General features: G+C 33.5%; 1 protein-coding gene across 1 annotated transcript; it reads right to left on the minus strand.

The window, feature by feature from the left end:
- Positions 1–423: 423 nt before the first annotated feature.
- LOC112519945 (probable inactive purple acid phosphatase 27) lies at positions 424–26,608 on the minus strand. The gene is made up of 17 exons (XM_025128261.1): positions 26,299–26,608; positions 25,425–25,996; positions 24,560–24,614; positions 24,399–24,452; positions 13,378–13,645; positions 10,311–10,398; positions 5,896–6,162; positions 2,710–2,818; positions 2,368–2,482; positions 2,163–2,295; positions 1,858–2,045; positions 1,486–1,672; positions 1,328–1,395; positions 1,119–1,206; positions 820–1,008; positions 649–729; positions 424–507 (listed from the first exon to the last, which is right to left on the minus strand). The coding sequence occupies exons 1-17, from the start codon at positions 26,606–26,608 to the stop codon at positions 424–426; spliced, it is 2,856 nt and encodes a 951-aa protein (XP_024984029.1).
- Between the last annotated feature and the right edge of the window lie 1,079 nt (positions 26,609–27,687).

A 27,687-nucleotide genomic window follows, 5' to 3' on the forward strand; every position in this document is an offset into this window, starting at 1 on the left:
GTCAATAGAAACATCAATACCTAAAAATATCCAACAAAAACATATAACAATAGCAAACACATGAGCTCAAAGTTGTTATCCTTTGAATTGTTGAAGCATGAAAACAGAGTATATAGAGATAACAATAAGCTATAACATTCGACCTTGATACTAGATAAAAAAATAGATAGGCAATAAGCAATAGCATATAACAAACGGCCAATTAACTTCCTTTTGAATTTTTTCTCCAATATAATTAGTTAATATATTTTTGGACCCTTATTATATACTAAATTTTGTACGTCTATTTAATACAGTAATCTTTAGACTACTACTAAATACTAAGGAAAAAATTTCGGCCCCAATACTAGATGCATCAAATTAACACAAGTTCTTTACAGTATCTTTGTATATCTCTTGTTCAGTTCATTTGTATGGCCTTTTTCAGTCTTTTGCATCATTCACATGGTTCAACTTTTTGATGATTATGAATCTATCTTCAAGCATCCGGGTGTTTGCATTAACAAACTGCAAAATGAATATAGGTGTTAAAGAAACAAACTATTAGTTTCAAATAAACTTTGCTTTGTATGTGATCCATATAAAACCAGGAAAAATGTAACTATTTATATGTTAATTTAGGCAGGTATTCAATTATCAAATATTCACCTCAAAACTTAATTGTGTTGTTGTGGTTTGCACCTTGACGTATCCGAACTCTTTAATCCTTACCAAGCTCCAACTTGCAGCCTGTGTATAATCGATCAACGGATTAAGCAGGTGCATGGATGCAAGTGTATGTCACCCATCAAAACGTAAGAATTTCAATTTTATCCTTACACCGGGGAGGAAGCTTTTCAACGTAAATCCAGCCATTCCAATAGTCACATGAACAGGTGCTGCATAGTTGGTGTTATTGTAAGTGTCAACTCCATTTCCATCTCTAATAGGAACTTGTTTGCATTGCTTTTGATATACTGCACATGTTCTCTCATAGTTATGAACATGGCCAAACAGAGCCAAATCAACCTACATCAATCATCCATTTATTCACCAAATTAATCATGATGATCATCTTGTGAATGAAATGTTTTCCACTATTTAAATAGAGCAAAGACATTGTTTGTTAAAGATTTTACCTTGTATGCCAATAGCAATGGCTCTACTGCTTCAACGAATTTATTATCGACAACTAATACTCCAGAGCTTGAATACATTGGTCTGTGCCTGAAAATTATCAACAAACAAATTAGTCCTTGATTACCATAAAACTATGGAAGGAGTCCTTTTCTAAGTATGAGGAAGAAACATTATTTATGTTCTAGTTTTGGTTTGCAATTATTTTTACCCTGTAAAAATTAACCATGGAGTACTTGATCTGTCAACAGAAGCCATGTCCTTGCTCATCCATTGATACTACGACAAAATAGCAGAGCGATTATATTTTATCTTCACATTAAAATTCAAAGCTAAAGCTGCATATCCTTGTGTGCACATTTCATTTACCTGCTCTGAGTCTTGGGACCAATCATGCTCCGTTGACATAACCGTAAAATGAACACTTCCTAGTTCAATTGAATACCATGGCTTATCCTTTGCTGGCGTTGGGATTGGAAAATAAGTTTCATAAGGAACTCCACATTCTCCTCCGGAATCTGGAGTAGGATATACTGAGCGTGTGTCGACGTAATCTCTAACATACAAAGTGAATGTTATTAACATTACATGATAGTTCTGTAAGCTAAATTTTACATAACAATTCTTTTGCTCACTGAATAGATTTTTTGTCTTTCAATAAACTACCTTCTGCATATCATTGAAGGCAGTTGGGTTTATGATTTTCAAGAATTTTATTATCATGTCTTGTATATGTAATACCTTTCATGGTTTCCAATTGCTGTCATGTAAGATACTTCAGATGCAATGGGGCTTATGAGATGTAGGAAGTAATCCCATTCAACTAGAAATCCAGTAGCATAGCTTATGTCACCAATATGGAATATTGAATCTATGCTTCCAGTCGATACTTCACTAGCAATCGCTTCAATCACTGAGAGAGATCCAGGCTATATTTTGATTGACAACGTAAAATAATATTAACAATTGACATAACATATTTATTATACTATTCCTTTAGAATCATTATATAACTGAATTTTGATGGCATCAGGCAATGCATCTACCTGTATAAAGTGCTCACTGGAAGCATCCAGAGGAGCCTTTCCCATGTCACCAAAAGCAAGGAATTTGAGTCCTTTTACGCCACCAGCTGGTGGAGTCCGGAAGCTAGTTCTGTTGCTCCATCCAACTGAATCACTACACAATGAATGTGGAGAAACTAATTAACCTTTTCTTAAGGAATTATGCTTAAAAACGACCAAGGCTTACCTTCCATATCTATATGAGAACTGAGTTGAAGGATTGAGCCCTGTCATAACTGCTGAATGAATGTACCCTGGATCATGCCAACCAAAATCTTTAGCTGGACTTGGTATAATTGAACCTAATTTTTCAAACAATTAGACAAGTGTCAGCGATTTCAGTTTTAGCATTGTTTTTATAGTACAATTATGAGTTACTGATGATCCATAACATAGCTCCGTTGTTGATTAATATATTCATTAGTAAGGATAATATACAGTTAAGCTTCTCAACATTTTTTAACACCCTCATAATAAATAAAGCAAACAGTAGCAATAACATGACAACACAGGATGTGATAGAACATACTGCACATGTCATTTTGAGTAAATGTCGCAACTTGTGAAGCTTGAGACTTCCCATCTCCATATTGGACTTGTTGAGGGTTATTATCCCCACTAACCCACGTCAATCTCATCTGCAGGTGTATTTTTAAGACAACAGTTTGAGAGTTGAACGGAAAACCGGCCTTACAGTAAAATTCAGTTGCAATGCCAAGGAAAGGATAAGAAGCTAGATATTAAAGAGAACAGTTATTTAACAAATAACCTTTGGCCTATTCCCTTTATTAGAAAAATTGACATTGAAGCTTTGCCTGTCATCAGCAGTTTCTATCAAAATGCCCATTTGAGTTGCTATATGCAGAATGTTCTTCTTCCATCCATTTAGTGATCATATTACTGTATATCTTGATCCAATTACTAAGTAAAGATACTAATTACTTAGGAACGTATTCTTTCACCTAGCTAGCATCGCAGTTACCACAGGTCGCTACTTGGCAGGGAACTAGTTTCAAACTAAACAAGCTGGACAAGTAGGGAGGCTCCAAGAGGTTTTTGGACAGTTCGGCCAGCATGAAATGCACAACCTATCCACATATTTATAGAGTTACAATTTATAACCTTGCTTCACTTACATAATTGGGACTCTCACAGCGCAACTCATCGTCTTTTTTCTAAAGTGGACACCCTTTCATCTCCTTATTGTTTGAAGAAGAGTTTCTGCACTTGTATGTCTACTATCTACAAAGTTCATATCATTAACTTAGCTGTATCTTGGAAAGAAAAGTTAATTATCTGAACCAACTAGTAGTATTTGTGTTTTGTGGTTGCTAGTACTACTCATGAATGTGAATATAAGGTATCGACCGGTAAGTCCATTAATGATAGTCATTGCATGCATGGAAAATGCTTGAGACAATCCCATGTGATAAATGGAATTGATCAAGGGCCACAAACAGCTTTTCAACCAGCTAGTCACCAAGGATCTCAAAAAGTATTATGAGATGTGTTAGCTAGGTAAGAGGTCTCCAAAACTATTTTGGTTCTTGTTACATCCGCCACATATTAATCAAGCTTACCCTAAGAATGATCTAGTGTCGAACAAGAAGAAGGTCTAATCACTACAACAAAAATTGGACCTATAGAACGCCAAAAATATCTAAGTGTCTTAATAGATTGTTTTATAGGACTTAAGTTTACATGACAAACAATTGTTTGCGGCGTTGCAATAAGTTTATAAGACATTTTTGGACATTTTAACAAGTTTTTAGTAGAATTATTTTAAAATAATGTCATAGACTAAAAGTTAATATGACATTTTATCTTAATAATGTCCTAAAAACTTATTAAAACACTAATAATAGTTGTATAAATTTATAGCAACGATTTAACATACCACAATTATTTGGTCCTACAAACATAAGTGCTATATGTAAAACAGTCTATTACACACTCAAACATTTTTTGCGTTCTATAAATTAACTGGATTTTGCTGTAGTCAGTAACAAACCAAAACTATATGTCCCCCCAACCATTAGAGGATTCTCCAAGCATTCCAAAAACATTTGGAGTAAGATTATAACACCTTTATCAAAATAAACGAAAATTGAACACCATAAACATCCAATAGGCCAGTCTTGCTTCTTACTAATTCTGGGCACAATTGGATGCATTTATGCTTTCGAGCCCTTTTGTTTTGTAAATATGCCTCATGTGAAAATGAAGTAATTGGAATGATATCTTTTACCCGGCCCATTTGATTGATTATCACTATGAATCCCTTTCATGGTTATTCGTGGAGCAGTGCAGGTATTCGACGAAGGTAGATGGAGATAGTACATGGTTGGGTTATAGATAAATACTGGAGTAGCTATTCATCATTTGCAATTTGACAACACAATAGGGATGTGCAATAACAAGTTAGAGGATATAAGATCGTTGCATACCATATTAAAAAAGAGAGGTCGCTAATCAATCACCATGGCAAAAACAACACACATTAGCAAACTAAATGTACCAAATATATTTCTATTGGAATTAGAGTCTATAAAGTGAGATGTATGAACAACTTTCCTCTACCTCAAGGATTACAATTAAAGGTTGGTTTTGTGAAGACCCCGACTTGAGAAAAGGCTTTAATTTGGAATTCATGAAAAAGTTTAGGAGCTTGTGGAAGTTACTTAAACGCATGGGACAACTTGATATAATTGTAAAAATAGAGTGCAGGTGACATAAATGAAGGGGAGTGTAAACAGTAGAAGAATATAGCAATGTAACAAGCAAGTTCACCCGAAAGCTAGGTCCTAGATAGCTAGCTAGCAGTTGTTCACAAAGGGCACTCCCCTTCGAAATGTCATGGGAGACATAACTTTGATGCAAAAAGAGCGGAAAAAATTGCGAATGGTATTAATTATATTGCCTTAGCAATAAATCTCATCATCATTCATGACGGATCCATACACATTCATAGTCGCTAGCACTAATTACAAGAGTGCTTAGCAAGAAAGGATGTGCGGCCATAATTTGTGAATTCTCAAGATTAAAATTGCAGATGTTTTAACTGAGCCGCTGATCAAGACTAAGAAATCCTCTTGGACATATAAATTAAACAGGCTTGGGGGATGTTGGATTATAAATATATTTTAAATCAAGTCCAAGAATATGCGAGTATATATTCTAGAAAATAGAAGGTGAATGAGCTATTGAGCTATTAAATTAGTTCTGTATTGGAACTTCTCTATGCATACAAGGTGCCAGAAGTTTATCGACCCTTGAGGAAACAACGTTCTTGCGACTTTGGTAAATCGACCACAAAAGAATTTCTACCTTAATTAATTAAGACTAATCTAGAACCCCTACAAGATTGTATAAAACAATTTCAAACAGGTGACATGAACCAGCTAGTAAATAACAAGATTTGGCCAACAATCGTGTCAAAGTGAGAGTGATTTTAACGAGTAATATTGCTTCCAAATGCTGATACAACAAGGTATTTTTTTTCCCAGTAAAAAGAAGCTGATCAGTATCAATAGGTATGTAAATCTACCTCTAATCACATATCTTCAAGATCCACCATGTTGAGTGGGACATTAATATTGCAGCATCATAATGGATTCATATTAATCATAAAGTTTAAGCTTAACTCAGCAAAGTGATCGATATTTCATGAATAGAGGAAGTTATTAGTGTCCCTAGAAAGGAAATGGCTACTTACGGTTGTCCCAGTGGAATCAATGCTTGAGAGATGTCCATACAAGGGTTGGTTGGGATTTTTGAAGTTGATGGGGCTAGATCTCGTAATGATGCAAGGGGTCAAAAATCCATCACCAAACAACACAAATTCAACATCAGTTCTGATATTGATCACATGAAATGTCAATGTGGCACCACATGTTGTTACTGCACATCTTCCTTTCTCGTACTCCTGGCATTCTTGCTTCTTGCAACTTAAATAATCCAAATCGTTGCTTACATATTGTGCCTGCATTTGGTACGCTACGTCATGGTTATCGTTCATATCAACTCAAAATGAGCTAGTTTTAGTCCTATTAAAAATGCATAATGTTTACTTTAGAGCTTTAGAGTGTGGCAATAGATGCCACAATTCACATGAAATACACATTCTGTGATTATCTTTTTCTTAAGCGGGTCTTTAATTTGATAGGTCCAAACTGAAACTCCAAAAGCTTGATTGTCACTCGGATATGAGAAATAAAAGGAATCTATATTGGTAAGCTGACTCAGGAAGGTACAAATTTTTATCAAAATTCAATGGTAAAAGAAGATTACAAAGAAGCCTATTTATAGGTTAAACTAAACTTGTAAGACAAGCAAAGAATCAAAATAAAATAAAAAATTCAATGGGAGATATCTTATCTTAATTAAAGAAACTTAGGGGCCGTTTACCAAACGCTTACTCGGGTAAGTGAACACCAAGTCACATTATCTTACCTATTGAATATGGTAAGGACCAAGAATCTTAACCAATAAGAACGAGACAAGGACCAAGAGTCTTACGATAAGTGAGGGTGACGATTTTACCATGGTAAGCGCTTACTGGGTACATTGTTGTATACGAGACCGTTTTGGTGGACTAAAATCTACCGGTAAGTAAATGATAGTGTTAAATTTTACCGATAAATACTTATCGAGTAAGTGTTTGATAAACGGCACCTTAGATATAAAAACTAGTCATATGTAATTTATTTTCAGAATAGATGAAATTCTTGCAAAACAAGTCATCAAAAAATTGGGCTTCTTTCGAGCCTTTTTTATCTTTTGCCATTTGTCTATAAAAGGGTCTATAAACTCTTGGATGTGTCTGAAGAATGTGCCAAATCTTGATTGATTCAAAGTTTGGTGGTCCTTAGAATACATGGGACTCACCGTTAAATGGAGCAGTATTATTTGGAGAGTTTATTTCTCACCTTTTAGTTTTTTCAGCTTTACTATTTAAGTTTATGTTACTCTTTTATTTGCCTATTTAATGGCTAATCTTCTTCAATAATACTCATCAATGATAAAAACAAATACAAGTTTCTTGCTTTGCTATATCCTACATTGTGGTATCAGAGTTGTTACATAGGTTTCATTTTGCAGCAAGATGACATACGGTGTTTCTGTAGTAATTAAACATTTCACAGCCCCATATTCCTATTTTTATAGGCGACTCTTACGAGTTTTGGAGTACCAAGATTAAGATTCTCTTTAGATCGCAAGATCTGTGGGATCTCGTTGAGAGTGGAGTTACTTTAACAAGCTCGGAAGAAGCCATAAGTGAGGAGAATCAAAAAAGAGATGCAAAGGCTCTTTTCTTCATCCAGCAATCTGTAGATGAGACAATCTTCTCTCGAATCACAACAGCCACCACAGCAAAGGAGGCATGGGACACCCTCAAAACATTAGTATAAAGGTTCTGCCAAAGTAATTTTACATGCTACAATTACTGAGAACAAGATGTTTCCCATAGATTTTTCTTGTGTAGCAACTTATGGAATGATGAGCAGACAAGATGACACTGATTTATGGCACCTTATATGTCAAAGGGCTGCAACTTCTTGCTAATAAAGACATGGTAAGGGGCTTACCAACAATAAAGTAGCAGGGTCATATGTGCGACAGTTATATTCTCGGGAAATAAATAAGAAGACTGTTTCCAGTGGAGCAAGCAAAGAGAGTTTGAGAGAAATTAGAATTGGTGCATGCCAACATTTGTGGTCCTGAAGGACTTGGAGGTAGTAAATATTTCCTCTTGTTTATTGATGATTTCTCAAGGATGAGTTGGATATATTTTCTCAAATTTATAAAGTCAGAGGCATTTGAATCTTTCATGAAAGTCAAAGCTCTAAAAGAGAAATAAAGCAATGGAAAACTGAAAGCTCTCAGAACAGATAGAGAAGGCGAATTTCTCTTGGAGGATTTCAACGCTTTCTATGAAGAACAAGGCATCATAAAAGAACTTACGGCTCCCTATTCTCCTTAACAACATGGTATAGCAAAGCATAAGAATCAATATTTTTGTTGAAATGGCTCGTTCTATGCTAAAAGCAAAGGACTTGATCAATGCATTATGGCAGAAGGTGTAGCTACTGCTGTCTATTTGCTAAATGTGTCTCCTACAAAAGTTGTGTGGAATATGACACCATATGAAGCCTGGTATGAATCTAAACCTTCTGTTAATCATTTACGAATATTTGGTTGCATTTGTTATGCTTTGATTCCATCTAAAAGAAGTAAACTGGATCAAAAGTCAATAAAGTATATGTTTGTGGGGTATTGCTCAAACTCCAAGGCATATAGGTTATTTGATCAAGAGAACAAGAAAATTGTTATTAGTAGAGATGTATAATTTGATGAGCATGACAGTTAGAAAATGAGCTTAGAAGAGCAAGACTCAAGTCTGAATATAATTGTTGATAACAATCAAGAGGAAGATAAGAATGAGGTTGCGGCTCCTGCAAGCGCGCAAGCTGAAGGTCCAACCAAAAGTATCTAGTCTTCAACCACACAAAATGTGTCATCATGAAGAGAAAACGACATTCCTCTACCGACTCAACTCAAAAATCATCAAGGAAAACAAAAAATTTAGATGATCTTTACTCTTCAACATTTGCTTTGTTTACTGAAGATCTGATTCGGGTTGAGGCAACCATGAAAAATGAAGAATGGAAGAAAACAAGGCAAGATGAGGTCACTACTATTAAAATAAATGGGACTTGGAGGTTGGCTGAACTACCACCTGGAAAGAAGGCAGTCAATCTTAAATGGATTTTCAAGACTATCATTCGGATGGAAGCATACAGAAACATAACAAAAGATCAGTGGCAAGAGGATATGTTCAAGAATAAGTAGTGGATTTTGACAAAACCTTCTCCGGTAGCAAGGCTCGAAACCGTAAGAGTAATTATTTCACTTGTTGCTTAACGACAATGGACTATTTACCTGTTTGATGTAAAATTGGCATTTTTAAATGGAGATTTTGACGAAGAAGTGTACATTCAGCAGCCAGGCGACTTTGTCATATCCGGGGAAGACCACAAAGTATACAAGCTTGAGAAGGAGTTATATGGCCTAAAACAGGCTTCTGAGCTTGGTATAATAAAATAGTTGAATTCTTTCATAAGCATGGATTTGAGAGAAGCCCAAATGAGCCAACTTTGTATGTGAAGAAGCTTGGAATGGATGATATTATTCTGGTAAGTTTATACATAAATGACATGACATATACATGATCATCTATGGCACTTATATTTGATTTTAAGAATGCCATGATGAGCATGTTTGATATGACCGATTTAGGAAAATTGAGTTATTTCCTTGGTTTGGAAATTAATCAAACAGTTATAGCATTTTTCTTTCATAACATAAATATGCCGCGGTGTCTTGAAGCAGTTCAATATGTTTGAATGTGAGTGAAAAGCTAACAAGCAAAGATGGCATAGGAATGACAGAGGCAAGAAAGTTTAGAAGCCTAATGGGGGGCCTTATCTATCTTACTTACACCAGACAAGATTTGGAATATCTTGTTGGTCTGATCCAAGATTTATGCATTGTTTGAGTAAGCAACATTTTAGAGCAGCAAAGACAATACTAGGCTATGTTACTGGAACCATAGCATATGGGATTTGATACTCTAAGGAAGGAAGGTTTGATCTAGTGGGCTACACTTATAGTAATTGGGCAGGTTCTCTAGAAGACAGAAAAAGTACATCCGGTAACTGTTTCATATTCAGATCAGGTTTGTTGCATGGATATTGAAAAAACAAGCTACTGTTGCGTTGTCTTCAACAGAAGCGAAGTATATAGCAACAACCTTGAATGTATGTCAAGCTATGTGGCTACGAAGACTGTTAGAAGACGTCAATCAAAGGCAACAACAAGCGACGTTGATTTATTGTGACAACTCATCTGCAGTTGCAATGACAAAAAAAAAATATATATTCTCCATGGTAGAACTAAACTAAAAGATATCAAACATCACATTTTAAGGGACTTGGTTGTAGAAGAAAAACTGAAACTGGCAGTGTGCAAGTCAGAACATCATAAACATAGAATGAGGTTATAGTGATTGAATTGAAATACAAATACTTCATGATTTTTCATTTCCATATGAATTGAAATTGTTTATACCTTGACAGGATATTGACATAGCAGTGGCAGTAAACTTAAATCACCCGTCTGCAGATAAAGAATGGCGTTCTTCGCACAAGCGGACGTACTTCACAATTACACATATACAAAACAAAAGTAAAATAAAATTAGAATAACACCACAAGCAAAAGAGCAAATTTCTTTTTTCTTAAGAACAAAAATATCGAGAAGAAAGTAATTTTAATTTCTAAGTTTCTATAATTCCTCGTTTCTTTTACACATAAATAAGACTTGCGGGCTACTTTTTTCTTTCTAAATTCTCTACGGATTAATGTGTTTGTATTGATTAAGTTGTAATATATATATATGAATTAAATTAAAAAAATGTTTTATGTGCTCAATAAATATTTTGAATCCCAAAATTTATCATTTTACTCTTTTGTTTAGATTAAGGGGTTGTTTACCAAACACTTACATGGTTTACCTGTAAATTTAACACTATCATTTACTTATCGGGTAAGATTGTAGTCCACCAAAACGATATCGTATGCAACAACTAACCTGGTAAGTGTTAACCGTGGTAAGAGTCGCCGTCATTTACCGGGTAAGACTCTCAGTCTTTGTCTTCGCTTTTACTGGGTAAGATTCTTGGTCCTTTCCATATTGATTCGGTAAGGTAATGTGACTTGGTAAGCGCTTATCCCGATAAGCACTTGATAAACAACCCCAAGTGTTGAATGAAAATGACGGTTTGATAACCTTTTTGGATGAAAGTTCAAAATGACAATGGCAGTATGACACATCATTTTATGAATCACTTATATAAAAATTATTTGATGTAACATAATAATAAAAGTTCATTGACTACATGATACTAAGGTCTAAGGATTCAAATGATATTTATTTGTATACTAAAATGAATTAGTAACTTCTTTTAAGAACTTGTTAATTTATGAGATTCAAATTAAACCATATAAAATTAATTGGAATTTAATTTTTTCTAATATAAATTAAAAACTTCTCTTTCCCTCTCGTCTTTCGTGTCTCCTCTTTCTTATTTTATTTTTTCTTTCATCTCCTCTCAATCATCTCTCCATAACATATACATACACAAATAATAGAATATGAACGTGAACACATTGTGAACACTTTCTTAGAAATAATGTTATTGTTGTGAACACACTATGAACACTCTAAATCTAGGAATATCTGGCATAACTTGTGAACATATATTGTGAACACAAACTAAATTGATAAAACTAAATATGAACATATCACTTATGAACACAATGTTAACTTTGTGAACATGCACCCTACTGATTTTTTAATTAAACCTCTTGACATCATGTTCATAATGTGTTCAACTTGTATGTACGATGTGTATGTTAACGCGGTGATAGGAGAGACGAGAAGAGAGATATAGATAAGTATGAAATTTCCCTAAAATTTTTATTTAATAATTAACGATATTTTTCTCATTAAATGTCCTAAATTAATGACTTAAAATGAATCTTACATATCTCACATAGTTTAAAGTTTTCAAATGATAAAAGTCCTAAAAACAAAATACTCACATGTATATAAGATAGGACATGGTCAATTTACTTTTTCTTAGATACACTCTTCCAAAAGTCGATGCTCTCCACCAAAACATCCAATCTACTATCCAAAATAGAGATCAAGCCTATGCATATTTCACCCACCCTATATCCCACATCTACTATATTGAGTTAGTTAGGTTTGGTGTAATTGCTTTATAACAAAAAGTAGAGTTGCATTAATCGTATATATAACATAATAATATACAAAGGGTGTTTAGATTGCTTATTTGAAACAACTTATATTTTTCTATAAAATACTTATCAACTTATTATAAGTCAAAAGAGTTTAACTTCTTCAAAAACTTCTTATTACCGGTTTGTCACCGGTATAAATTGTTTATCCAAACACTAAAAAATGCTTATTACCGGTGTCATATAGAAATAAGTCAATAAATTGTTTTTATAGGCAATCTCAAACACCCCTTAATGATAGTATATACCACAACAACATTAGTAACTTAAATTACTATTAAGGGGTTGTTTGATATTGCTTATTTGAAACAATTTATGTTTTTCTACAAAAGTGTTTATCAACTTATTATAAGTTATAATGGTTTAACTTCTTCAAAAATTCTTATTACCGGTTTGTCACCGGTATAAATTGTTTATCCGAACACTCAAAAATGTTTATCATCGGTGTCACACCTGAATAAGTCAATAAATTGTTTTTATAAACAATCTCAAACATCCCCCAAGTATAAAATCATATATAATATTTATTTAAATATCTCAAAAAAGTCATTTATAATATTTGAAGGGTAGAGTGACAAACAAGAAGGCTGAATACAAATTTTAATTGCAGATGTTGCTTACAAACATTATAAACAATACGAAATTCAATTTAATCCATAGTTTAATAATAATCTTAGTTAAGAGGATGCCCGAGAACGAAGAAAATATGTAAATATGGTAACTTTTAATAAATGTCATTCATTATTTATTACTAAGGATATAATATATATGAGAAATATATCACATTAAATAACATTAAACTTTTAGTCATTATATATAGAAGAGAGCGTAAAACCTAAATTCTGGTTTTTGGAAAAGAAAAAAACACAAATATCTTCAATTTACAAACATAAGGAAAGGGGAGATAGAATTAGAAAGAACATGGCTTAATACCTTAAGCAAGGAGGGTGCCCACTTAATGACTTAAACCAAATTAGTTGATAGTTTAACGATTAAACACTAAATAATACTATATGGTTAAACACTATATCATGAAGCCCATCAATCTCTAAACAAATCTGATTTAGGTTGTTGTATAAGATAAGACATTTTGTTTGAATTGATTAAGATCATTTGTCGTTTGGAATTATTCTGTCAGTTTATGTTCGCGATTGGATTAAGTTACAAATATTACAATAAAATATAACCTCGTTCTTGATAATAAAATCATATTGAGACTATATATGCAACCTTCTCCATTTAAAAACTACAATATCATCTTATAAACTTTCTCTTTCAGATGAATGGGGTGCTATGCTTATATGTTCAAGTACCTGGAGTATGATGGGGAGATCATGGCAACCCATTCTCCTTTAGAAGGGGTCAAAACACCGCTGATGGTAACCGTGACATATTGCTCATCGGAAAGGTCGGACATCAAACTCACATTCACACGGACATAAGGGCCACGGTTTTGACAAGTGATGAGACTTCTTCTATTCAGTAGTCGAAAGTCTGATATCGCAGTGTAGTTACCGAACTCGGTCATAGAGTTCTCAAGAGCCTTATGCAATGACAAAACATATCTGGAAAATAAACTGGCTGAAGTGAAGAGAAGTACAAACAAGAAAAAAGAATTTGGTGTTTCCATTGGAAAACTAAAACGCATGTGTCTTGTTGGATCTAGATGTGTTGGATATATTGTCGAGATGTGTGGTTAATTTATGCACTCGTGAATCAAATATTGAATTAACTATATCGAATATATATACATACATACATATATGGTATCGTAGGGGACTTATTTTGATATACATACATACATATATGGTATCGTAGGGGACTTATTTTGAGATCCATGTAATTATGAGATGTGTAAGATCCAATATAAATCACAAGTCGTATAAAATTTAATAAATTATTAATTTTGGTAATTTTGAATAAATAGTTTAAATAACAGCTATTGTGAGTATCTTACAAATTTCTTCTCCCCACTCGTTAACAACATAATCTAAAAATTAAAAAGTTAAAGCGACATTGTAAGTACCAAGTAACCTAAAAACTATCATATAGTATCACAATGTGTACCATTAGCGGATGTATCGTTTTAATTAAAATATTTTGACAGCTAATTTTTTTACATATTGTGAACACAATATGTCACAACAACCCCAAGAACAAAAAATAAGTTATAAAACTCTAAAAGAATTGTTTAAAAACTTTGATACACGCTGTAAATAATTAATTAATACTTTTTATTGAAAAGTTATGAATCCCTTATTTATGGAGTTATGGATTTCCCATAAATAAGGAAATAAATTAAATTAATCAAATGCGTTTATAAGTTGTATTTTTTTTTATTAAATTGTATGTTATATTTATTTAATAGATAATATAATAATATTTATCTTAAATGAGTGTTTTATATTGAATTTTATAAATCACATAATTTAAAGTTATGAAGAATTATGATATATATTATATTATATATAAATATCATATAGTATTGTACATGTATATATTTATAATATCAATTGAAGGTTCTTGAGTTAGTGATGAGAGATGGTGGGATGAGTTTAAATATTATATCCTTAATAATTAAAAAGAATTATTACAATTAATTCAATAATTTGACTCATATATTTCTAATAAATGCTTATAAATATAAAAGTAAAATTAGAAGGCTATTTTTTTTTTAAAGGAAAACGTTAAATTTTCTTAATTAGCATTAATGGTAAGACTAAATCATACACTTGAAAATCTTGTTAAGTTGATGATATGTAACAAACAAATCTTAACATTATTTCACGGGTCACTGTTTAATAGGAAAATTAATTAAAATAATCATTTTGATCATGTGGTTTTATCTTTTAGTTATTTCTTTTCCATATTCATCAAAATGGTGCTCTGTCCACAAAAACTCATGTTCATAATTGCATAACCGACTAAACGACAAATTTTTTACAGTTTTCATTACAAGTCCTAATTAGTGACAAAAAGAATTTGGTCACTAACAACCTAAAGTTGGTCACTAAGGTCGTTTCGTGACCATCAATGGTCACTTTTCGTCACTAAAGGTCTGTCACTGATTTCCAATAGTGATCAAATGCAACAATAGTCACTAATTATTGACAAAACTAAATTGGTCACTGTACTTGTGATGACTAATTTAGTCACTAAATTGTTAAAAGTCGTCACTAATTGTTCAAAGTGACGACTCCGTTAACATCTGTTAACTTCCATATATGACCAAAAAGAAGTGGTCACTAATTAAGAAAACATGAAAAAAGAAATGTTAATTTTTATTATAGTTGTGATTACAATAAAATTAAAACTTGCTGATCTATAAAGATATAAATCCAAAATATTAATTCATTTGCAAAACGTGTAATTCTTGATCCAAACTAAAACAAGTATTTCACTGTCATGTTAAATGATTATCACTAAAATCATTTGATGACTAACAAAAATAAAACATAGAATTCTTAGTTTTGAGATACCAATGCAGATAATTTTGACATTTGTGCTATCATGAGGTTCATTTTTTCCTTCATTTGATTCTGCTCCGCTTGAAATTTCACTTTTTCTTTAATTCTTTCTTGAAAATCATTTGTTCTTCTTTAATTCTCCTAACTTCTTCCACTAACGCCTTTGATTTGTTCTTCTCCAATTCCAACTCCAGTTGTAGACTTTTTGTGGCTAAAACATGTTTTATCGAAGCGGCACAGCCCTTTATATGTCTAGGAACATGATGCAATTTTTTTAAACAAACTTCTGTCGGTGAACACGAAGAAACAGCTTCCTCACTTAGTAATTCATTCTGCATATCAAAATAAAACCATAAATATCAGAGCAATCAAGAAAATGTAATCATGAAATCAAGCATGCCAAGCATATATGCCTAAATCATATTGCATATATGATTATAAACATATTAGAAAAAAACACGAAGGTGACAAAATTATACAGATAAAGTGATAAACCCACAAATCAAAACCATCAAAATTGAGAAATACATCAAGAACTCATACTAATTTCTAGACACAACCAAAAATCACAACACTCAAATTGAAAACCCCAATAAGAAATTTAAAGGACATAGAGAGAACTTACCCCTTCAATTAAGTGAAGCATGCATAAACTCAACAAAGTACCATATCATTCGCCAAAAGATGCAAAAACTATTATAAAACAGTAGAAGTTTTCAAGGAAACCCTTCTTCAAGAGTCAGATACTAGTTCAGAAGAATCTGAGGTGAAGTTTCAGGTGTCTAGGGCCACTTTAGATGCTATGTTGAGATCAATGGCTTATATCCATCAGTACTTCATTTTTTAATCTGTCTTTATCACCAAAGTCATAGGTAAAAGCCCTAAGATCCCTAAAAAGAGTAAATAAGACATGTACTTATGAGTTCTATTTATGTCTTACATTCATTGACACAATTCTAGTCAGTGAATATATTTTCAGTTTCAGTTATTAATATTGTGTAAGTTTATTCTTTCCTTGTAATCTTTACAATTAAAGTAAATTTTCATAATAAACTGTATCACTGAAAAAAAAAATCTCAAAACAGTTAAAACGAACAAGTATTTTACTAGTACCTTTTCCTTACTGATGTAATTTAAATTTAAGCAATTTTCTTTATATTGCTTTGTCATCATCAAATAGGGGGAGATTGTTGATCTCCTCTCTCAGTGATTTGATGATGATCCATTTTATCTATCAAAGTATATTATCTTTGTATTCAGTTTCAGCGATGATCATCGAGTCTGTTCAGTGATCGTTGAACATGTATTGTAATTCGTTCGGAGACCAGTATCCTTCAAGAAGAAAAAATTTACACCAAATAAATCTTGTCGAGAAAAATAGTTTTTGTTTTGTCCTTCTGCACACAAAGGACAAACTCATACCTTTCTTCCATTTTCTCCAAACGTGCTTACCTACTTTATGAAAGAAGACTGTTCATATACGACCAAAAGACTGTATACTGCAACAAAGGACAAGTTTTTCTCTTAAAGCTTACCACATGCTTTATACCTTTTGAATTGCATTTAATGCAATGGGTATAAATAGTTGAATAGTTCTCTCTTCTCAGTCACACAAATCTCCTCCTCCAATCTTACCCAATAAGACACTTCTCTCTCTCTCTACTTTATGTCTAAGAGAAAGAACCACTTTAACAAGTGAAGAGCAAATTAATTCTTATCTTATTTATTGTAGCAAGTCTTTTCTTCTTGCTATCTGTAATTTTATTTGTATCTTTGATTGGTTAGTTAGGTTCTAAATCTTATCTCTTCCGCCAACAATCTGTAAAAATCTGTATTGATCTTATTTATCAATATAAGTTTTTTAAAAGTGAAAACTGTTGTGTTTGTATTCATCCCCTCCCCCCTTCTACAAATTGTTACCTATAAACTCTTGTAGATCCGGCTGAGTCCAATAAACTATCTAAGTCATTTCTGGCAAAAGAGGGAGTGAAAGTGAAGCTTAAAAAAATTGAAGGGGAGAAAAGAAAAATAATGAAGATTGTTGCTGACAACTATTGTCATACTGTGATTAAGGGGGAGTTACTGTAAAAAAGGTGATTAATGAAGATTACAAAACTGTTATCCACAAAGTTCAGGGGGAGATTGCTTGAAAGTTAAAGGAGATAGTTGCAAGTTTAAAGGGAGATTAAGATTGTTAAAGAAATGGGGAGATTGTAAAAGTTCTGAAGTTTCAAAGAAACACATGTTCTAAAAGAAAGTTTGTTACTCAAAGGGGGGAGATTGTACAAAATCCATGAAAGATCAATTCTATCAAAGTCAAGCTTCTGAATGATTTCTGAAGATCATTTTTGAAAATGCTGAAGCTTTAAAGATTTGAAGAATTTCTGTTTTTGGACTTGAATCCAAAGGGGGAGATTGTTGAGATAAAATTGTTGTATTCAAGTCCCGTGCTTAAACAGTTTTACATTGCTTTATAATGTAGTTTTACATTCTTTGTAGGTTAGATTATAGCTTTCCAAGAATGGGCATAAATAGATACTCTTGCTAGTTGTGGTAGTTAGTCTTATGAGATCATTTAATTCTGTAATCGTGTGAGACATCTCAAGAACACTCTGTAATCATTGTTTCAAACTAATAGACAACCGATTATTCAAAGTTCAAATATGTGTTCTTGAATCTTGATGAATTGTGTGTTTATGACTTCAATCTGGGCGAACACTTACCATCTTGTTCCTACAATAGTCTTAAGGAAAACTTACACCATACCCATCTTTTAGTTAAAGAGTTTATCTCGTCTTTTAAGTATTTCTACCAACAAAAACTTGATTTTTACCAAAACCTGCTCAAAATGTTCGTGAAACTCTTTGACTCTCAGTAGTTTAATCCATGTGAAAACGATCTTGATACTATACCATTTTATTGCTTGTAGTGATCATAGTATCGGCATGCAATTGCACCATTGTTGTAGGGACTTTGTAACCACTCTGTGAACACTTATGATTCATAGCAATCCCAAAATTCAACTAAAAGTCGACTTATGTTGAACTTTTGGTCAACCTCAAAGTACCAAGTTCCGTATAATTAGCGCCATCCTTGGGGAGGGCGGGTTAGGCCTACACCTAGGGCCTACAAGAAACAGGGTTTGTTTTTAATTATATAGTTGTAATTCAAATAATTAAAAAATAAACGAGATACAAATTTAAGAAACATCTTTATAATTGGATAAATTCCTCTCCACGTTTTAAAAGTTCTTGAGTCATTAAGTTATTTAAATGTAAATAACTAATAACTATTTCTTAGGAACCTATTAGTTAAATACTATTAATTTCCAAACTAACAAATTTAATTTAGGAAATTAAATTAATTATTTAATAAACCTTTAAAATTCATGCCATCTAATTTATTTAAATCCCAAAAACCATACGAATTCAATTCAAAATCAGATCTGACCCAAATAAAAATATGTTTGGGCTCCTATTTTATGATCCAAACATGACTTCATCCCAAAGGAACCTTCGTCCAAGCATTTCAAAGGACTAGCCTCACCGGTTAGACCCGGTCATGCCTACTTGACCCGTTGCAGAGGCTACAATGAAACCACCATTTGGGGTCGTTTGACCTTGTTTCTATTTTGTTTCGTCTGATTTTTTTAGTTAAACTAAAGGAATGCTATCAACTGAGGTACGAATATGCTTAGAAGAAGAGGATGAATAAATGACCACAAATGAATCGGATTCATAAACGGGTAACAAAAAGGGAGAAGGTTGTATAGAACGGAAAGTGTTGGTGGTACCTCTACTTTCCCAGATACCAATAGTTTATATCATCAAGGAGGATGAGAAATGTATAGACACCATGAAAAACCTTCACGAAACTTGAAGAACTTATGGTTAAAGATAAAAAGGTGACCCCAGGGGATGCTACCTTTGTCGAGCTACCAAGACAGATATCCTTAGAGCACAAAGGATCCATAATGGAAGTCTGGAAGGACCTCGAAAGATGCCCCAATGCATAGAGAGGAAACACGTATGAAAGAATAGACTTATTAGACACGAGATCTAATGTGGAAGGTGTCTAGCCAAAGATGTAAAAAAAAGGCGTTGTATGGGAGGCAACTCATGGTTTTTTTAATTTTTACACTTGCTTTTAACTATTTATTGGTTTCCCTATCAACATCTAAGCTCTTATCTACATTTTTCAGGATTTCCTACCCCTTATATGGAGCTTAAATGGACGCATTCACTTTTTTGACACATACATTGTAGGACCGCTCACCAATAACGGGAGTTACCTGTTTCCCCTTACCTTTTAATGTTTTTGAGTGTCTTCTACATAATGCATACATTGAGAAAAATATATGAACTAAGTGTGGGGTGGTGTCATTTGCATGATTTTGGGTATATAAATGTTTTTTATGGGTAATTTATTGCAATTAACTAGCAAAATTTTGTGCTTAAACATGGATAGTTGTCGATATGGACAATGTGTTGGCATGTTTTTAATGATCTTAAATTGTTGATAATAATGAGTTTAGATGCAAGTATAGCACAATTGAGCTTGTTTTATAGCATTTAGAGTCGATTACTGGTAGTATACCGGTCAATTTAGACTCTTGCTAATCTCTTCAACTAGCGTTATCCCTGTGAGACTTTGAGCGTTCTAGAGTAAACAATTTATACTAGTATCCATTTCATCTCATGTGTGATTACGTCGTTCCTAGCTATATGCCTTTAGAACTTGATTTGTCTCTCCTTAAGAGTACATGATATTTACATGCTAATAAATATGATAAAGGCCATCATTTGCTCATTTTTATGTTAACCAATTAGCCTCAAGCCTATCCTTTATGTTATGATTACGCTTTTTGCACACCACTCTGATCCTTAGACAATTTCTTTTCTCATCCATATATGAACCAATCCAAACATGACTCACCCGATCAATCACCAATAGAGTGGTATTGGTAACCCCATATGCTCGAAAATAAAACTATTTTGTTAGGGGAAAGAAAGAAAGAAAGAAATGAAAGAAAGAAATGAAAGAAAAAAAAAAGAGAAAAAGAGAAAAACTCTAAGAAAGAAAAAAATGAATAACTAATTTCTCCATTGGTATAAGGTCTTTAGCCACTCTTTTCTAAATATATCTCTACCTCATTCAAAGTCGTGGTTTACATTACACCCATAACAACCCTTTTGATTTATTTGCATATATTTTTATCCAAGTAGTGAAGGGTGAAATATTTTTCAAGCTTATGGTAAGTACATCCTAGTGTATTGATGGTTTAAGCGATATACTTTAACCCGAGAGTGTTGTTCTAATTTTCCTATTTGTGAGAATTATCGAGATTATCTTGTGTCTTTTTGATTGCGTATGCCTTTTAATGGATGGTAAGTTGAAAATCTCAAGTTCATGGTATTTTATATGTGTTGATGTTCTTGTTTGATTCATTTTTATCAATACATGCTAGCGTAAGTCAATATCTGGACGGATGATGATCTAAGTGTAGGATTATTTAATAAGTGATATTTTTTATACATTTCAATGTCAAAATGACCTAGCAATTAATTAATGTTAATTAGATAATTAAAATGTCTATTTTATTTAAGTTGTTATTTGATTATGTGTGACCATTTAAGTTGAGAAAAAAGAAAAGAAACAAAGTTTAAAATGTTTTCTTTTTGGTCATGTATTTCATTGCTTTTTAGAAGTTACTTGGTTGAGGGGTATAAAACCAATTAGAAATCTTCTACCTAAAGGAGGAATCAATGAAGGGAATCAAGAGGGAGAAAGTCAAGGACGATTTTGAAGAGGTTTGGAGTTTCCATCTAGGGTTCTTCATCAATTCTTCAATTGAATCATTTGCAAGTTTTAGGTTTCAGTATGAGTAGCTAATCTCTCAATTCCTAGCAATGGCTAGATAATGAACTTGGATGAATTGAGACTTGCACCATTATGCTACAATCATTTGATTTCATATATGCAATCTTTGTGCTTCAATCTTTGTCGTTTTTAAGTTAGAAACCATGAGCTGGACCCCTTGTTTTGTCTTGCTTGAATTTGATTTGCTAGAGGAATTTTAGAATACGTAACTATTCTTGATTTCTCTCCGTAGCAAGAAACCCTCAATTGATAAATGTGTTAGTTGTAAGTTTTGTAAGGTTGTATAATCTAACTCAAACAATCGGTGTCCGGTTGTTGGGTAGTTTTGATATTTGTTTAATCTTAATGCAATTGGCAGTCGAATTCCAAGTCTGTGATTGGATTAGATTAGCTGATTAGAGATTAGTTGGTGAAGCGTTTCATATGATTCATGCTTTTATAATAAACGGGACATTAACACGTATTGATGTTCAAGCCAATTTGAATTATTTTGAGAAAATATTATAATTGACTGAGTCGATGATGTATAATCTAAAGAATTAGTTGATTGATAACCATTGCTAGATTTCATCTTCTATTGCTTATAGTTTTAATCTTATTTGCATGCTTAGTTTCATAATCAACTATCCACTCACCCCCTCATTTTACATAAAGTGTAGAAGATTGACACCATCACATCCAAACTCTGTGAAATCGACCCTACTTGCCATTGTTGCGCAATTTTGGTTATAATTTGAGGTAATAGGATTCTATTATTTGTCGGGCTTAACACCTGTCATTAATGGTTTAACCTCGCAAAAGTCAACTAAATGTCGACTTATGTTGAACTTTCGGTCAACCTTAAAGTACCAAGTTCCATATACTAACTCGTAAAGTTAATTAAACACCTTTAAAATTGAATAAACTCACCAAAGGATCTTTGGCCTAGCGGTATGTGAGTCTTTGGTCTTCTAGGAGGTCAAGGATTCAAACCTCACCAAAGGTGAGGAGGGTGTGTGAGTTTATTTGTTCTATTTATCGTGTATAAATATTATATACTTCAAAAAAAATTTGAATAAACTCCTCTCGATATCTTGAAAATTTTAAATCGTTAAGTTACTTAAATGTAAATAACTAATAATTACTCCATTGGAACCAATTAGTTAAATAGTATTAACTTCCCAAACTAACAAATTTAGGAAATTAAATTAATTATTTAATAAACCTTAGAAATTCATCCCATCTAATTTATTTAAGTCAAATCTGATCCAAATAACAATATGTTTGAATCATATAGCCCAGTCGGTTAGACCTGGTTGTGCCACCCGACCCGTAGCAAAGGCTGCAGCGACAACCATCATTTTCGGGGTCGTTCACGTTGTTTCTAGTCCATTTCGTCCGATTCTTTTTGTTAAACTCAATTTAACAAAGTTACTAACAAAATAGAAACAAGAATCACCCTAAACAATTAAAAACTGAGGCTCGGCTTCGATCTAAAGTTTTTGGTTTTCCGAAAACACCTATTCATCCGGTTTTGTGAAAATGCTCGACCTCAAATCGGGTTTGGGACTCTCAAAACATATAAACTAATATTACTCGATAGTTAAATTCAAGAATGGGTCGGAATATTACTTTGATCTTCCACGAAAAAGTCAAAATGCATGTTTTCTCCCTTCGGTATTCGATATCTCCTTCACCTGGGCACCAAAATTGACCATTCCAAAAGTTGTTCTCTCCTTAGAAGTTCGTGGATAATTCCCTAAAAGGTTGGTCGAGCATTTCTTAGATAGAGCTGGTATTACGGAAAAATCTGATTTTTGGAAAATCTCCATTACATGCCTTCCTTTCATAACTTTCAGAATTTCACACATTAGGCCCCTCTCCCTTCCACTTCCCACATTTTTAGTCCAAATTTTCATTCTTATATAATAATTCATTCATTTAAAATAAACAAATGACATAATCCATCTCCATTAAAAACAACTACTTCTAATCGTTTTCTTTACAATTTTGAGTTTAAAATAAATAAAAATTTCTATTTATTTATTTCTTTTAACTCGGGCATTTATTTTTATAATTATTTGCTTACCCGGACCGTCACGCTCGACCCCGTGTACGGAAGATTCCTACGAAATTAAAGTTGGAGGTGTTACGCCTGAGCTTTGGGCCAAGTCATGTGGTTGGCTTGGAGAATCATTATAGGGATCAACTGGGTCACATAGAAGTGCGTTGGACATGAAGGATATCGTCTACTCCAGAATTTCAACCATTGCATCTTCCAGCTTCGAGTTGGTCATGAGGCGTTGGTTAAAGGCATTAGCATAAACGTCTAGGCCTGCAACTCAATGTATGGTTTCATCCTGAAGAGCTCTCTTCCTAATGATGAATGGCTTTGAGAAGGTTGGAGCATTGGAGGTTCTAGCCCTTTTCTTGCTTTTGTCTAGTTTCTAATAGTATTGCTCCGATTGACAGACCTCTGTTGAAGAATCAAAGATACAAAACACCAAAGTATACAAATAACTAACTTGTATAACAATTAATTGTGTCAAAGTACATCATACCAGGAAATAATAAAAAGAAACAATATAAATAGAAACAGAACCAACGCAACTAATAAAGACCAACAGATGCAACGCTTCAGGAACGATTTTAGCGGGAAGAGCATAACGACATAACGGTCAATAACGGGCAATAACGGCCGGATGATAAACCGTTAAATAACGGTTAACCAACGATATTTAGCTTATAACATTCCCCCATAAGCTAAACATCACAAACACCCAAATCCTTCTTCAATTTAACGAAACTCCCACGTTGTAGTGACTTTTTAAATATGTCAGCAACTTGATCCTTTGAGTTGCAAAACAGAACATCAACTTCATTGGTTTGGATGAGCTCTCTAATGAAGTGGAATTTGATCCTTATATGTTTGCTTTTCCCATGACACACAGGGTTCCTAGTCAAGACAATAACAGACTTATTATCACAATAAATCTGAGTAGCAGTACCTTGAGGAATCCCCAATTCTTCCAAGATCCCTCTAAGCCATAATGCTTGACAACCTGTAGATGAGAGTGCCATGCACTCAGCTTATGTGGAGGATAATGCCACAACCTTCTGTTTCTTAGATTGCCATGAGATTAGAGCAGAACCTAAACTAAATACATACCCAGTTGTGCTCCTGCTGTCCACGACACTTCCCCCATAATCACTATGACTGAAACCTACCAACTTGAAGTCATGAGTATGAGAATAAGTAATACCATGATTCAGTGTTCCTTTCACATACCTTAGAATTTGTTTAGCAGCCTGCCAATGTTCCTTCTTAGTATTTTCCATATACCTGCTAATTAAACTAACAGAAAACATTATATCCGGCCTTGTTGTTGTGAGGTACATGAGTCATCCAACAAGGCTACGATAAAGAGTAGAATATGCATCTTTTCCATCCTCCCCATTAGTGAGTTTTAACCCAAATTCCATGGGGGTAGCAACAGTAATACAGTCCTCCATGTTAAATCTTAGCAACAGATCTTTAGCATATTTCTTTTGAGAAATAGAGATGTAATGTTTACCTTGTGTTGCTTCAATCCCCAGAAAGTAATGCCATAGGCCCAAATCTGTCATTTCAAAGTTCTTCTTCATTGATTTTTTGAACTCATTTATCATTTCCAAGGAATTTCGTATAAAGACCAAATCATCCACATATATGCAAACCAAAATTATGGTGTTACCTACTTTCTTGATGAAGAGAGTATGTTCATAATTACTTCTTGAAACCATGATCAAAAAAATGTCCTTCAATTCTGCTGTACCAGGCCTGTTTTAGACCATAAAATGCCTTCATAAGATGGCAGACCTTATGTTTCTCACCCTTTCTCTTGTATCCACTTGGTTGATCCACATATACATTCTCTTCTAGATAACCATTTAAGAAAGCTGACTTGACACCCATTTGATGGACATACCAATTGTTTTGAGCAGCAATAGCCAAGACCAAGTGTATGGTTTCAAGTCTAATGACGGGAAAATACCTCTTGATAGTTGATTCCAAATTGTTGCTTGTAACCTTTCACTAGTCTGGCCTTATGCTTGTCAACTTCTCCCTTTTCATTGAATTTTGTCATATAAATCCATCTTACTCCTATGGATTTCTGTCTTTTGGGCAGATCCACCAACTCCCAAGTGTTGTTCTTCACAATTGATTTCATTTCATAGTCCATAGCATCTCTCCATTTATTATCCAGACAAGCTTCCTCATAATGCAATGGATTTGCATCAGCAAATAAAGCAAAATCAGCTAGATCACTTAAGTTGAGAGGTTGTGTATTACCATATAGATCCCTTAAACTCCTTGTTTTTCTGTTAGGACCATCTGATGAAGTTGAACTTCCAGAACTGGCATCTTCAGTGCTAGATGGTGTCTGATCAAGGGAACTTGGAGAAGGCATTCTCAATGGAGTGGTGGGATCATTCTGATCAAGACAGGCATCAGAATTGTTTTGATCATGGAGGTTTTCATTCAAGATATAACTTCCACTATCATCACAGGCCAGACCACTCCAAGACTTATCCTCATCAAATATGACATCCCTGCTTGTGATGACTTTCTTAGTCAGTGGATTATACAATTTATAAGCTTTAGTATTCTAGCTATAACCTACAAACACAACTTTTTCAGACTTCTCATCTAATTTTCCTCTCTTTTGTTTTGGTATATGAGCATATTCTATACACCCAAAGGTTCTCAAGTGATTCACACTTGGTTTAAAACCATTTCAGGCCTCTTGAGAAGTTTTATTTGAGAGACTTTTGGTGAAGGATCTATTGATCACGTAGGCTGCACAAGCAATTGCTTTTGCCCCAACTTGTCACAATAAGAACACTTAACTTGAGAGAAAGGCTTACCTCCACCTTTACCTTTGAAGTTTCCTGATCCTTGTTCCTCTTTGCTCACATCAATGCCTTTCTGTTTGTCACTTGTACTTGGCTCCCGAGATGACTGAGTTTGGAAAACATGTTCCATTACAGGTTCATCAAATTGTCTCATACGGAGTTCATGTGATTGAAGGGTGCCTAAAAAAGTTTCCAAAGAGAAATTTGATAGATCTTTGGATTCTTCTATGGCCACAACCACATACTCAAACTTTCTAGTGAGACTACGAAGTATTTTCTCAACCACCCTTCTATCATCGATGATTTCCCCATTTAACCTCATTTGATTCGGTAAAAAAATACCCTAGTGTAGTACTTTTCTATAGTTTCTGTTTTCTTCATCTTAAGATTGTCGAATTCACATCTTAAGGTTTGTAGCCTCACAATCTTCACCTTTTCTTTTCCTCTATAGGATTTGAACAACATCTCCCATGCCTCCTTAGTCGTCTGCGATGATGAAATTCTTTCGAATATATTGTCATCCACTGCCTGATATATCAAGAACAAGGCTCTCTTGTCTTTTCTCTTTGTTTCATTGAGAGCACTCGTTTGTTGTGCAGTAAGGGCAGTGGGTTTCCAAGTTCTGTGACCCCTTCTTCAATAATTGACCATAGATCTTGAGATTCAAACATTACCTTCATTTGAATACTCTAATGGAAGTAGTTTCTTCCATTAAATTTTGGCAACTGGGTTTGCGATTGTGGTTGCAAAACATTTAGAGACCTTGAAGCCATACGTTTATGGCTCTGATACCATTTGTTGAAGAATCAAAGATACAGAACACCAAAGTATACAAATAACTAACTTGTATAACAATTAATTGTGTCAAAGTACATCATACCAGGAAATAATAGAAAGAAACAATATAAATAGAAACAAAACCAACGCAACTAATAAAGACCAACAGATGCAACGCTTCAGGAACGATTTTGGCTGGAAGAGCATAACGACATAACGTTCAATAATGGTCAATAACGATCAATAACGGTCAGATGATAAACCGTTAAATAAGGGTTAACCAACTGTTTAGCTTATATTTTATCAACCTCATTGTGTGGGAGCGGTTAAGCTATCGGCCAGGGCAATTACACTAAATATATACATTTTAACTTAAACTAAAATGCAAATGACTAAATAAACATTAAAATATGTGCAATAAAACGATGTATCAAAATCCCCCATGGAAACTCTAAACAAGAAGCCGGGTGGAAGAAAATGCAAACCATGGCTTCCAAAAACATCAAAAGGAGTTAATATACGATCTCACTAAACAAAATCTAATGCTTCAGTTTTCCGATGTACGAATTCAACTTATTACCGCCTGTCGAATTAATAAAAATAGTAGAAAAAAAGTTATTTTAC

The sequence above is a fragment of the Cynara cardunculus genome, assembly GCF_001531365.2.
Source record: "Cynara cardunculus var. scolymus isolate 2C chromosome LG 10, CcrdV1, whole genome shotgun sequence".
Lineage (NCBI taxonomy): Eukaryota > Viridiplantae > Streptophyta > Magnoliopsida > Asterales > Asteraceae > Cynara > Cynara cardunculus.

Bases quoted from the DNA above. Each gene is read 5' to 3' on its own strand.
- LOC112519945 (XM_025128261.1), bottom strand. From the start codon at position 26,608: ATGAGGTTAAATGGGGAAATCATCGATGATAGAAGGGTGGTTGAGAAA. The intron at 2,046-2,162 runs GTAGATGCATTG...ATCAAAATATAG, and splicing joins CCAGTGAGCACTTTATACAG to CCTGGATCTCTCTCAGTGAT. The intron at 1,207-1,327 runs GTAAAAATAATT...GATAATTTTCAG, and splicing joins CCATGGTTAATTTTTACAGG to GCACAGACCAATGTATTCAA.